Source organism: Scleropages formosus, chromosome 6 (genome assembly GCF_900964775.1).
Source record: "Scleropages formosus chromosome 6, fSclFor1.1, whole genome shotgun sequence".
Lineage (NCBI taxonomy): Eukaryota > Metazoa > Chordata > Actinopteri > Osteoglossiformes > Osteoglossidae > Scleropages > Scleropages formosus.
In genome coordinates, this window is record NC_041811.1 from 14701039 (window position 1) to 14715260 (window position 14222).

General features: G+C 50.7%; 1 protein-coding gene across 1 annotated transcript; it reads left to right on the forward strand.

The window, feature by feature from the left end:
* The first annotated feature begins 1643 nt into the window (after nucleotides 1-1643).
* ankrd55 (ankyrin repeat domain 55) lies at nucleotides 1644-13961 on the forward strand. Its single transcript, XM_029252659.1, has 10 exons — nucleotides 1644-2029; nucleotides 3600-3730; nucleotides 4252-4361; nucleotides 5429-5489; nucleotides 5923-6051; nucleotides 7033-7217; nucleotides 8115-8282; nucleotides 8927-9597; nucleotides 12144-12245; nucleotides 13349-13961. Exons 1-10 carry the CDS (start codon nucleotides 1747-1749, stop codon nucleotides 13687-13689), a joined length of 2181 nt encoding a protein of 726 aa, XP_029108492.1. The 5' UTR covers nucleotides 1644-1746; the 3' UTR covers nucleotides 13690-13961.
* Nucleotides 13962-14222: the final 261 nt, after the last annotated feature.

Below are 14222 nucleotides of genomic sequence, written 5' to 3' on the forward strand. Positions count from 1 at the left end.
AAATAGCCCTGACTCAAGAGCGAGAAGCGGTTAAGGTGCAGACTAATGCACATGGCTCTGCTCTTTCACATCCCCCCCACCATGAGCCTCCTCACCGCAATGAAAACAACAGTCACCAGGCTGCATTGTAGTGCTGCACATGCTCAGTGGCATCCCAGACAGTCCATTCATATCTCTCGCTCTCTCACACACACACACACACACACAAACACACACACACGCGCGCACGCACGCAGAGCCCTGCCTCCGCCAGGCTCTGCGGATTCCCCTCTGCCTGCTCTGTGAACACACACCTGGTCCTGGCTGCTTGATGCTGATCTTCTGTCCGAGCGCTTGGCCTCCTGCACCGTCTGCAGCCGACCGGCCTGTTTCACCCTGTCGGGATCCCTTTTTCCCGTCAGTCTGGAAGGATGGAGCGTGTTCTCCTCGGCCTTTCCCCATCTTAAGTGGATCCTTTAAACTGTAAGCCTCTGTGCGGAAGGCGGGCGCAGTCACACCGCGTACGTGTTGGCGGCATGAACGTTGCCTCAGCGACTGTGCTCATCCGTGGCCGATAGCGACCATGGAGTTCAGCTCGTCGTCCGTTTTTGATCAACACAAAGGTAAGGCACCATGCATGCAAAAATCCTGAGCTGGCAGACGGAGGCTCCGGGGGACCGGAGTCATCGCCGGTGTTGCCATGGAAACGGCCGGCTGTGGGACACGCCATCGCCGGGTGCCGCGGTGCAAAATTACCTGGATCGCAACCGAAACGTTTGCAATGGGCTGCGGCCGAGGGCGGCCGCACCGAGCCGCCCGTTTGCCCTTTCGGATTTCATAGCTGGAACACGTGCGAAAACACGAAGTAAAAACAGTAAAACACGGGCGCTGGGATTTTTTTCGTGCGCTTCGGTGATTGTGCTGCAGTTCGTCCCCTTCGGTATCGCTCAGCGGCGCGTGGTTACGGAGGTACGGCTCCGAACCCCTTTCGACAGAATAGGTACCCTTTTTAAAAGTCAGCACGTACATGAGACGACATCCCACAAAAGGCCGACGAGAAGCAGGCTGAGGCACCGGCGAGGCGCCGGCGAGGCACGCTAAACACACGCCTCACGCATCCGTTCAGGCAGCACCTTCGGGCCGAGCTGCTCGCAGCTCTCCCCATCTCTCGTTTCGATGATTTTCGCAATTCGGGTCGAGGACCTTCACGGGTTCGAGCCCGGCAACCTGCGGGACGCAAGCCTGCTCTCCGTAGGCATCCATCTACCTACTATGCGGCGAACGTTCTCCTCCAACCCTGCAGATTTACACCAAAAAGCACCAGTTCTTACTCGTGCCTCTTCTCCCCAAATGCGCACCGCACAGGCGACGCTCAAGGAATCCACTATTCGGTCAAAAGCTAATGGAAGGAAGTCATAAATTTGTCACAAATTTGTCTCGTAGTTTCACAGCTATTAGGCGTGACCTCGCAGAAGCACGTTGTAGAGGCGCAGCGTCGCCCTTCGGCATTTGCGCCATAATCGAAGGGTCTGATGAACTTATTGGAGAGCAACCTGGCAAACTTTTCGCGAACATCTGCCCTGTTTCGAGAGCAGTCGGCGCGGGGCGCTCTCGTGCGCAGCTCGAATCAGAAATCTGGATTAAGTGACCAGTTGGCGGCGGAGGAGGATGCAAATTAAGCGAAAGACCTAAGCTCGGTGGCAGCGGCGGCGAGAACAAACTGATCCGCTGCCCGCGAGCGCAAAAACGTGATGTGCGACGCGCGAGATGGGGGAGCGAAAAATGACGGCCTGCGGCTCCGACAGGCAGGGCGGTCCGGTCTTCCGCGAAGCGGGAAACGTATTTTGGGAAAGGAAGCAGCGCGTCAGCGAAATGTGCTGCGAAACGCAACGAACGCACGTTCACACGGTCCTTTCTCCCTCTGCGCAAGATTCCGCGGAGGAGGTCGACCTCAACGTGGTGTATCAGGCGGCTGCCAACGGGGATGTGAACACGCTGACGGCGATCATCCGTGAGGACCCCTCCATCCTGGAATGCTGCGACAGCGAAGGTACCGTGGCGTCCGCATGGGTTTCGGTGGGACCTTCCAACCGGAGTCCGGTCGGCCTCTAAAGGGTGGACGGAGACCAAGACTCGACCTCTGAAGAAGAGGAACCAGAGCGGCCGCAGTTATTTTAATATTCGCGATGGCTATACATGAGCAATGAAACAAGGCCGCCTGAAGACCAAACGCAGAGAAATAACTTGCGAAACGTGACTTTTCTGAGTTATTTCATGCACGTTACATGTTATGAAAAGGGCACCGGTCAAAGAGAAACCACGTATCACCCAACCGTCGTCAGACAACGTTTGACCATCTAGAGCTGGGCATGCTGTTTTTTTTTTTTCCTAGCTGCTTGGAGTTATTAAATTTTATATATGGAACAGAAAAAATAAGATTTTTCAAGAGCAGTGGGTTTAGGCTTAGGGTTAATAAGTCAATAACTCAATTTGGGGACTTTTCTTGTTACTCAAAGCAAAACTCTTCCTAGGATGACACCTGCTAGAGGTCAGATGAGCGATGATCTGCTCGGGCACGTAGGTCCTACGGTCTCCTGCGAGATCCGGGCCTAAATGATGTCGAAGGATGCCAAGCCCCTAGCCCAGATCAGCTGCGTTCGTATCGTGTACCAGCGCTACCCAAATGTAGACCTCAGCGGCTGCTGTGTATGCCATTTTTACTTTACATTACATCATTTATTTACAGTTTTACTTGGTTGATGTTTTGAAGTGATTGCTGTGTTGGCCATATCACCTGTGCTTCAGATGTAATTCAGTACTTGTTAGAATCATATACGTAGTTCCCTAAGATGTGCTTTACTTTACTGCACAAGGACCTAGGTCAGTGACCTCTGGCTCATATACACAGCGGAGTATTTTAAAGGTGCATTTCCAGTCAAATGTCTTCCCGGAAAGCATTAGGAGCCCAGACTTGGGTTTGAACCTGCAGCCTCCGCTTTGCCAGTGTCACTAACTGCTCCTCTACCTGCGTCTCGCTAAAATTGTCAAAATGCTGCCGTATCTGAACTCGAGCCTTCGGAGAGACCGGAGCGTTAACTGAGTACCTTTGACTCCCGAGACGTTTTTGGTGTAGTCCCCATCCAAACCATCCATCCATCGTCGACAACCGATTGTCCCGAGCGGGGTCGCGGTGAGCCGGAGCCTAACCCGGCAACACAGGGCGTAAGGCTGGAAGGGGAAGGGACACACCCCGGGCGGGACGCCAGTCCACCACAAGGAACCCAGACTCGCCACACGGCGAGCGCCAGCCGAACCCGCTACCCCCCCACGCCCCCCCAGTGTAGTCAGCTTAATATGCAAAACATAAAGTTTCAATATTATATAACCAAACCATGGGAAAAAATAAAACATTTGACCAGTGAACAGCAATCCTTTGATTGTAGAAAGACTGGCTTCAGCGATGAGTGCGTGTCACTTGGCCGTGACTACCAGTACCGTGCCAGCTCTGATGTACCGTGTTATGGGGCTGGCCTTGCTGCTCAAAGACACACATGTCCCGCATCTGGTAAGCGCTCTCTTTGACGCGTTGCCCCCATCCTCGTCCGTCCCTCTCCCCGCAGGCTCCACGCCTCTGATGCACGCAGTGTCGGGCAGGCAGGTGGACACCGTGAAGCTGTTGTTGAAGATGGGGGCGTCCATCAACACTCAGGACGCCTGTGGAAGAACCTCTCTCTCCCTGGCTACATACCTGGTATTTTTACCATTTTCATCAACCGCTTGTCCAGTGCAGAGTTGCCGTGATCCAGAGCCTAACCCAGAGGACGAGAATGCTAGGAACACCCTAGACGGGAAGCCAATTCATAGCAGGGCAGTCTCACACACACGCACTCTTTCACTCACATTCACACACAACTGAAAAACAAGACTTTGGACCATGGGAGGAAACCAGAGCACTCATAGGGAGAAAATGCATACAGCACACAAGCTGAGGACCCGCGGTCACCCCAGATCCAGACTGCGAGGCACCGGCGCTTCCTGCTGTGCCACCGTGCCGCCCCTTACATGGCATTTATAATGAAAAGACCCAGTTTTGGCTGTATGCACCATTGCCAGCGCTGCCCACGTTCAGTGTCAGACAGCTTTCTCTGAGGACGTAGTAGAGCTGCTCTACTAGGGTGCTCTGCAAAGATCTTGGAAGATGTATTTATCGCCAAACACGCAGGGTCGTACGCGGGATGCTCGCTCAATATGCTTTGTGCGTTCTCTCCCAAGGGTTGGCTCGAAGGCTGCGTGTGTCTGCTTCGCAACGGAGCCAAGCAGAGCATCCCCGACAAAAACGGCCGTCTGCCCCTGCACGCAGCGACCGCCGAGACTGACTTCAGGTATCATCGCCGCTCTCGTTTCATTTTTCCCCCGTGTGGAAGTGCAGAAGAAGCTGACACCAACTATTCGTGAAGGACTGGAGTTGTAACTCGCGGGACGTACTGGTAGCAGAAAGAGGAAGGAAGAAAGTAACTCCGGAGCACATTTTATATATACAGAGAAATACAAGGGGCACTTTTTGGGAAGCTGTAAGTGCTGACAAAGAGCTCGGGCCACATTTGAATATCAGTCCTCTTAGTGACATGCTGATGCTGCAGCTGGAGATGCCCTGGGAGTGTAGGTTAATGTGGCTCCCGCTAGCGAGCGCCGACAGCGCACGCGCTTGCCGTTCGCCGGGTCGTTTGCTCTCACAAGAAGGGCCGGATCGCCGGGAGCTGTGTACGGTCTCCATGGCGACCGCAGACCTTTGCTCTATACAACAGAGGTTGCAGCTGTTCCTCTGCGTTTCCTCCGCTTTGCGTGGAAGGACGCTCTTCTCCTTTTTCGGTTTTGCTGCGCGACTGCGTCGCTGTATAACCCCATGCCATCCTGCTTTTCGCTTCAGCTGTTCAGCGGCCGTTGAGGGAAGGACGCAGACGGAAGCCTCTTTACCACGGGCCGTCTTGCTAGAAACCGGAAAAACGCAAGACGGCCCTCCGCTTCAGCCCACCCCACACACCGTGCAGCTTTGACTGCGATATTTTCATGAGCTCTCTGATCTAAGATAAAAGCTACTAATGTGTAAGACGGTAGAGATAAAAACCACAGGTGCCCTCTGCTTCATTCACACACACATTATCTGAAACCGCTTGTCCCAAGCCGGGTTGCGGCGAGCCGGAGCCTAACCTAGCAACACAGGGCGTAGGGCCGGAGGGGGAGGGGACGCACCCGGGACGGGACGCCAGTCCATCGCAAGGCACCCCAAGCGGGACTCGAACCCCAGACCCGCCAGAGAGCGGGACCCAGCCAAACCCCCTGCACCACCGTGCCCCCATACTGCTTCTTTCAGCGTTCTCCCATTGAATCCCACGAGCACCAGTCCTTCTTTACTGGTAACGAATGTGGTCTCTGCTCTCATATGTTGCAGACTCATGGCCGTTCTGCTGCAGCAATCGACACTGTGCGAAATAAACCACCAGGATAACGAGGTAAGAAGAACAGAGCAATGAGTGTTCACGTGGTATTATTACAGTGGTAAGGAATGGCTCCGTGCTGTCGGACGGACAAAGGAGAGAATGCGGTGGGAGGACGATTTATCGCGCGCGCAAGCCTTGCGACGCGTTCTGCGAACGCTGCTTTGCAAGAGGACGGAGGGGACGCGTTGTTCACCGATCACGAAACTTCGTAAACTCCGGAAAACACCTAAGCTTTCGTCAGAGAAACGTATAGCGGTAATCTTTCTAACAAAAAATCTTTCGTGCTCTGCCGAGTAGCAGAACAGCTTCAACGGCAATCGCGCCGAGCTGCAAAAATCCCAAACTGTGCTTTACCAGCTTTCTATCTTATTTGCCTTGTTACGTCTTTGAAAAAAGCGCCGACCGCCTCTACGGCCGGGTCAACCTGGAGATTTGTCGTTCCCAGGGCATGACCGCACTGCACTGGGCGTCCTTCCACAACCGGCCGCAGCACGTCCAGGCCCTCCTGCAGAAAGGGGCCGACCCCACGCTCGTGGACAAGGACTTCAAGACCGCCCTCCACTGGGCTGTTCAGGTGGGCGAACAGCGCCTTCTGCGTTAACCGCTGAGCTTCGGGTTTCTCGTCAGGCAGCTCGGAACCATCCGCTAAAATCGCCGGAATGTTATCGGGGTTGAGCATTTATATTTAGGTGGTACTTTTCTCCAAAGCAACTTGCAACTATTGACCCATTTTCACAAGCGGGTAATTTTACCGTAGCAGTTTCAGGGTAAAAGGACCTTGCTCAAGGGTACTACTACTGGAGGTGAGAGTCAAACCTGCGACCGTTGGGTCCAAAGGTAGCGGCTCCAACCACTACGCTGCCACCTGTCACCTCTAAGCACTCTGCTACCAGCTGTTTAAGAGATTTACATCCCAATCCACAAGTGTACTGTGGAAACGAAAACCAGAAGAGACACTGGCCCACCTCACGAGTCTCCTGAGATTAAACTCACACACACACACACACACTGGCTGAAACCGCTTGTCCCAAGAGGGACTGCAGTGAACCGGAGCCTAACCCGGCAACACAGGTCCCAAGGCTGGAGGGGGAGGGGACACACCCAGGGCGGGACGCCAGTCCATCGCAAGGCACCCCAAGCGAGCGAGACTCGAACCCCAGACCCCCCCAGAGAGCAGGACCCGGTCAAACCCGCTGCTCCACCGCACCCCCCCCCCCCCGAGATTAAACTGATATCGCTAAATAAATAAATGTGACATTAAACAGTGATCTCTCGCGAGTCCCGTGTGAATACCACACCTGTGCCAGTGTTCCTCAGAAATATGCGATAAGATCATTTTTGCCGTAAAGACAGATGAGAGCGCGCGAGTGTACCCGACACGGGTGTACGCCGGTCACCGCGTACGTCAATGTTGCCACAGCGGTGCCCCTCGGCTCAGAGCGTTACACGGCAGCGCCGGACTTCCTAAACTAGGCTAAAGCTCCGCTGTCTTTCATAACGGTCCGGGGAAACGCTGACGCCCGTGTCCCCGGCCTCCTTGACCCACCACCTCCAGAGCGGCAGTCGCTTCATGTGCGCCCTCATCCTGGACCACCGCCTGGGCCCTTCCGTCATCAACTACGACGACGAGAACGGGAAGACGTGCGTGCACATCGCGGCCGCTGCCGGTTACAGCGACATCATCTACGAGCTCGCAGCCGTTCCCGAGAGCAACCTGCAGGCGCTGGACGTGGACGAGCGGTAAACCGACGCACCCTCCCGTTCCGCACAGAAACACGCCCGCGCTCGCCTCGCTGCCGAGCGATGACGTGCCGACGACAGCACGAACTCACGATTTGCAGCGAGCCATTACCCTCACGAAAACACGGTGTGCTTTTTTTCTGTCTGTGAAGCTGCACTCCAGCAGTCTCGGAGGACACCATGATTTGTCCAATTAGTCCGCATCGATCATGCTGTGTGTGTGTGTGTGTTCCAGGCCTATCCCTCCCAGTAAGGGACGCCAACAGTTCTGATTATTTGGTCATTTCAGAGTCTCCACTAGATAATAAGCCGGACAAGCAGTTGGAACTTTGATTGTTTTATGGGAAACAGCAGTAACGCTGTAAACGGTAAATACCTTCCTGCTATTTCGCTGACCCAAATGAAGCGGTGCAGACTTGCCGGTGCTACTGCTGCTTACACGGCTCTCGCCCGTTCTCCTCTCCCTATTTTATTTACTCACTTGTCTTTTTTGGAGATTGCCTTCCGCGGGGCGGTTGTGGCTAAAGCGCGGAGTCCAGCCCGTGCGGCGCAAACCGAAATTGGACTCGCGAGAAGAACAATTTTCCTTGACTGCGCTGCGCCGGTGATGTCAGAACAGCGGCGCGACCGGCTGCTGCCTAGTTTCTCAGAAGCGAGACACACTAAATGGCCCGAGCATTTTCCCTGCGTGATCCTGCTGTCCAAACACTTGCAGGGAGCTTGTTGTGCCATCAGGGCGCGGTAACGAACGAGCGCTCCACGAACAGCTGTTGCAAGACCCTCCGAGCAGAGCGCTTAGCCTGAGCTTTGCAGCTGTGGACGACGGCACTGGCTCTCCTGGGTCACGATCGCCGTCTCCTGACAGCGCTCTCCGTATCCTGTTGCTCGGTTCCCCAGGACCCCCCTTCACTGGGCCGCGGCGGCGGGGAAAGCAGACTGCGTGCAAGCCCTGCTGCAGCTGGGCGTCGACCCCGACCCGCGGGACATCAACGAAAACACACCCCTCACGTACGCCATGTACTGCGGACACACGGCCTGCATCAAGCTCCTCTCTGCTGAGAACAGGTGTGAGGGATCATCCGCACTCATTCCTCTTTAGAAGGACTAGTTCTCATCTAGGTTTACATTTGTTTATTTATCAGATTCTTTTCTCCAAAGCGACTTCCAATGAACTCTATATAGTGTCATCAGCCCACATACCTTATTCACCGCGGTGACTTACACTGCTAGATACACTACTTACACTGGGTCACTCATCCATACATCAGTGGAACACACACACTCTCTCTCTCTCTGTCACTCACACACTATGGGTGAACAGCATGTCTTGGGACTGTGGGAGGAAACCAGAGCACCCGGAGGAAATCCGCACAGACGCGGGGAGAACATGCAAACTCCACACAGACTGAGCGGGGATCGAACCCACATCCTCTCACACCGCCCAGGTGCTGTGAGACAGCAGCGCTACTCGCTGTGCCGCCCCTTGACAGCCCTGTATTAAAGAGATTGCAATACATAATCGATAAATAATGAGGTAGTTAATGAAATAATGAACAGATAAACAAGCTGCATCTGTGGTTACTGGCGAGTGTTTCTTCTGTTCTTTAACATAACTAAGAGATTTCAAATATTTAGTCCTCGGGTGCTTCGCGTACAGCCTTCAGTTGTGGTGAAAGCGTCTGCTTTCGTGTCTCTCTGCCTGCGTGCAGGTCCGAATCAGCCAGACAGATGCACTCCCAGGGCGGTGACCAGTCGCACAAGAAAGAGGGGAAATTGAGCATGTTCAACCAGTTCTTCTCCTGCAAGAAGCGAAAAGAGCATCCGCCAGGGAGGCAGAGGGATAACAGCAGAGATCGGTGCCTGAGGGAGGAGACCTCTGAGGTGGACGACATCATCACCATGTTCGACTGCATCGTGGACTCCTCTGCCAAGGAGCAGTCGGAGGAGAGCTCAGACGACAGGAAGAGGCCCGGCGAAACCCAAACCCAGAAAGCCCCGCTGCCGGAGAATCGGGTGACAAAGGACAAAACTGGGCTCCCCCCTATAAGAACACAAAGTCTTCCTCCCATCACTCTGGGGAGCTCTTTGATGGCCAGCAACAAGGGCGCGGTGCACGGCAACCTGACCGGGCAGGCGGTCCCCCACTTTGGCCACGGGTCTCAGAAAAGCAGGAGCGAACATGACCTGTTCGACAGCAGGACGAAAGGCCAGGCCCTAAGCGGCAATCCGTGGAAGTCTGAGTCCAGTCGAGTTCTCTCGCACAAGGCGTGGACCGCTCCGGCTTCCGGGAAGCTGTTGGATGGACTGCTGAAGGAGAAATCCGGTCCGATGGACGTGCTTCAGCCCCGCCAAATTCCATACATTCAGAAGAATGAACAAGGTAGGTTGGGGTCAAGTCAGCTGTGGGGTTGGCTTTTCAGCAGTATAGGTGCATGCAGTACATTCAGGCCTTGAAATTCTGATCCAAACTTCACAGAATATTTGATTGTGAAGAAAAAAACATTTTTTTCTTTTTTTTGATACTGGAGAGAAAGCAGGGGTGACATCTGCATGTTGTACAACTTCAAGTGCACAGTTTGACTTTTGAGTCATAACATCAGTGAGCGGTCATGGAGTTTAAGGTCATGGGAGGGGTATACTGACAGGTTTATTAACAAGTATTGATATAACGTATCCAAATATAAAAAAAAAAAGAAAGCGCGTTGACAGGAACAGAACTAGATTTTTTTTCTATTGTTCAGCCGGTTCCTCAAATTGCCTCCCATTATTTGACCAAGGAAGTGAGAGAAATAGTTATGTGTCAATTTAAAGGCCATCACACAAGTGATAATCAGAGAATACAAACACTGGAAATGTTTAATTTGCATTCTTCTGGTTAAAAGCTGGCCCAGTTCTACAGCAAATGTTTAACGCCGCTCTACCTAGAGCAAGTTCTACACAGCGCTGGATTTAGCGAAAATTACAAACAGGGTTTCGTTGCACATCTGAAAGTCCATGCAAAACGTGCCCTTACTTAATTACTGTGTTAGTCATTTAGGTGTGACCACTTTGTTTCTTGCTCTAGAGAGAACTGAGAATAAAGTGGGTGTATATAATACATATGTGCTTCCCCCTCTCTACCAGCTTCCTGCTGAATTGCAGCATAAAAAAACCACACCGTGACAGATGTCTGGGTGGACCGCTGCGCTCATTAGGCTGGAGTATAGCTACTCTACTGTTTGACACGGTATCTAAACGTGTGTCATCGACAGGGTAAACCGTCAGCAACAACACAAAACCGAAAGCACGCCGTCGTCGCAACCGGCGAAGTAAACCTCACAAGAGAGCCAAAATGATCATCGAAAACGGGGCAAGAAAATTGTTCAGTTGATTCCGTCACTGACATTCAGTGATCGCATTTCAGCTTTTTTGCGATCAGCAATCGATGCAAGACCCGAAGTGGTTCGGTGGAACGTGAAAGCAGCAACCCCGAGGCAGTAGGATGTAGTGCAGAAAGACAAAGAAGGCAAAGCTGAGGTCCGATGTGAAAAAAGTCACACATCGCAAGACGATTGGGAGCATTTGCTCTGAGTGCCAAAGCCAAAGGTAAACCCAGTTTTAGGGAAAAACAGACTTTGATCCTTTGTTTTCCCTGAACAAACAAGACATGTCCTCATTTAAACTGGGGATTCAAACACTAACTCTGGGCTAAAGGTTTTAGGAGACATAAACAAGAAATGTCATTCTGGATAAATGTCATGCGCTACGTTAACATGCGAAACTTTTTGTAATGTTTAAGGTGCTTTTGGACACCTAACTGAGAGTCTTTTTAGCCACATCCTGTGTGGGGGACACCTTGTTCGAGAAGAAGGTTTAGAAAATACAAACGTGCAATAAACAAAATCTGCAGTGTGCATCATTCAACGATTGCTGTCGGCACTAAGGTGTCAAGTATGACCGAGGCTGTGGAAAAAAAAAAAGGAAACTTAACAGGGTGTGTTACACCGCATCTTCGTAGACTGGTTCAGTGAACAGGTCTGGGAAACAGTGACTGAAGATGGGTGTTGGATCGCTACTGACACTGGGGCATTTTTTGCAACTGACGAGAAGTCATTAAACCGAGCTGAGCGATCGGACGTGTTCCTTCGTGCTACTCTTCTTTTCCAAGCTCCAGGGAGCTGTCACAAAATCTGGAACATTCTGCTCCAAGGCCCATCTGCCAAATACTAAATACTTTCTTAAAAACCTGTGTTAACAGAGAGGCTCCCCCGAAGACGAGCATTTCTACAGGCCACAATGGCTCTTCAAGAGACGCTTTTTTTCATAATCATCCAAGATAATGTCTTGATAAAGTCAAGTAATGTCAAGATAAAGTCTTTTCTGAAGAAAATTAGTAATGTTGTACTTATCAAAGCTGGCAAGAGCTTTGCATGATATTGTGAAATTCTAAAACTCCTTACTGTAACAGAATTGCAACACCTTTTCTACTTTTTATATCTCACAAAAAAAATTCTCACGCTTAGGATGTTTCATTTACAAACATGAATTTATTAGGAACAAAAATACAAGTGTTCTGTCTTGATTCTCCAGGTTCTTTTTAATTCATAGCGGAGAGGGAACCTCTTCAACACATCTGGGTTGCAATTTTCATTCCAACACCCCTTTGTCTGCTGCTTTCAGCTGCGGGTCGCTAATCCTGGGTGGGCTGGCATACGAGCAGATTTTTGTTCAGACACCCACTCTTTCCGTTGAAGTTACTGTTTTCCAAATCAAATAACTGCCCCACTCTCAGTGTTGAGGTAATTAATTTCGAGAGATCTGGAGAACCTGTGCATACACCGGGACCCAACAGGAGAGACCCCTGCTATAGATGGTTAAGGTCCTCTGACTCAGGAACTCCACCATGTTTTTCCTTCATCTTGGGATTTCTCTCTACCTTGTCCTCAGTGTCCACCACACACTTGCTGCCTCTGGACAGACTGAAGGTGAAGGAGACAGCTCTCACGCGCAACGGCTTGGCTCCCATAAGAGGCCACTGCACGCACCGCTGTAAGTGGGCGATACTTCACTCCCTCCGTCTCTCTCACACCCTTCCTCGTGTGCAGTGTCACCTTATGTCAGCGAGAGGAACCATGGGACAGTTAGCGAGTCAGAAGCACTATGCTTCGGAAACAGCTGGTAGCATAGTGGTTAGAGCTACTGCCTTTGAACCCAAAGGTTGCAGGTTTTATCCCCACCTCTGGCTGTTGTACCCTTGAGCAAAGTCCTTACCCTAAGTTGCTCCAGTAAAATAATGCAGCTGTACAAATGGGTAAATGATTGTAGATAAACTACCATTGTAAGCTGCTTTGGAGAAAAGCATCAGCTGAATGAATGAATGTATTGCTTCAGCCCGTCTATGAATCACTTCTCCGTGAGTACGATTTTGAAAGCTCACATAGCAAGAATGAGGCCTCTCACTTCAGCAACTGTCTTAAGGTTAACCTCACGTGACGTTCGTTTGGCGTTCATGGACGTTCATATTAATGCACTCCCAATTTAGGAGAGTTCTGCTTCAGGAAACCAAAAGTGGTAACAGAAGTCATAGAAGTATTAGACCGGGTAACTGATCACTTCATTTTCTCTTTTTTAATTATTATTTTGTTGCAGACCCAGCTGTATAAATGGGTAAAGTTGCGAGTTACTTGGTTGGATAACAGTGCTGGTTAAGAAAACAAGTAACTCTACTATAGGGCCTGTATGCATTGGAGCTGTGCAACTAGCTTGATACAAGTCCAAATTAAGACATCTAAAATTCTGAATTGGTCTTTTGTTCTCATAAAAGTTAAATGTCCAAAATGGCTTGATTTAGCTGAAAGACATTACTAGAATAAGACCATCATTAACGACGATGGGAAATGTGAACATTTGTTATGTAAATCACTGCAGAACTGCTGGTAACTGTAAAATCAGACAAGCTCCAAAAGTAGCCGAACACATGTTTTTTACCTGGCTTTTTACATTGTGTATCATTGCTTTATATGTCAATAGCATGATAAACGGCAGCTCTCTTTAATGTGAAAATGTGTTGAAGCTTATATTAGCGCCTGTACTGAAGATATTTGTCATATTTAACAGCTCAGATGGGCTAAGTCTTCTCTTTACACCCACAGTCTCCCTGCCACCAGACCAAGTCTCTCAGGGGGTGAAGAAGTCTAAATCCCTGCCTCTCAATTCCCTGAGCCGAAGCCTGGCAGGGGTCCCGTTGCCCATGGCCAGCAAGTCCCTGCGGGCTGGGATACCTCAAAGCCAGTCACTCTGCTCCTTCCTGCCTGTCCAGATGGGGGACCCCCTGCGCAACATCAATGTTCTGCCCGCCATTTCGTCCCAAAAGAAACACAGCCCATCCTCTCCTGAGCCCAAACGGGCAACTCTTAGCAAACCAGGAAACAAAACCCAAGGCCTCAACACTTCATCACACTTGAACCTCGTCCTGCGGGAGGGTGACGGGTGATCGAACAAACTTTCGCCTTGTCTGGGTGCAACTCTCTGCTCCGAAAGCAGTAGAGCCTCATTGTCTGTTCTACCGCGTACCTGGCATACATGTGTGTCTTTTATTTTTGGCTTTTCAAGATGGTCAGGACATTAAAAGGGTATTTGTTTTTTTCCTGTTTCCCAATCTCTGCTAATTATGCCAGTTATACTGTGGTACTGCAGAAATAATCCTGTTTGTTAATAATATCCTATTTTTGCATATTTTTATAGAATTATAATCAATATCTAAAGGTGCACACTGTTTATAATTTCATTTTGTGTCTTTTTCTGTATTTCAGGGTGTCTTGTGGATTTTTGCAGAATCAATAAAAAGTATGACAAATTCCTAAACTGTGATTTGTACACAAACGTTCAACTAAAAACTACGTCAAGGACGTTGTGCCAGGCAGGAACAGCAATTCACAAGTTATGTTGTTACCACATATGCACACACAGCCGACTATTTGCCGCATCATTTACAAAAGGTCAAGGGAGCATTGGTAGACGTATTCA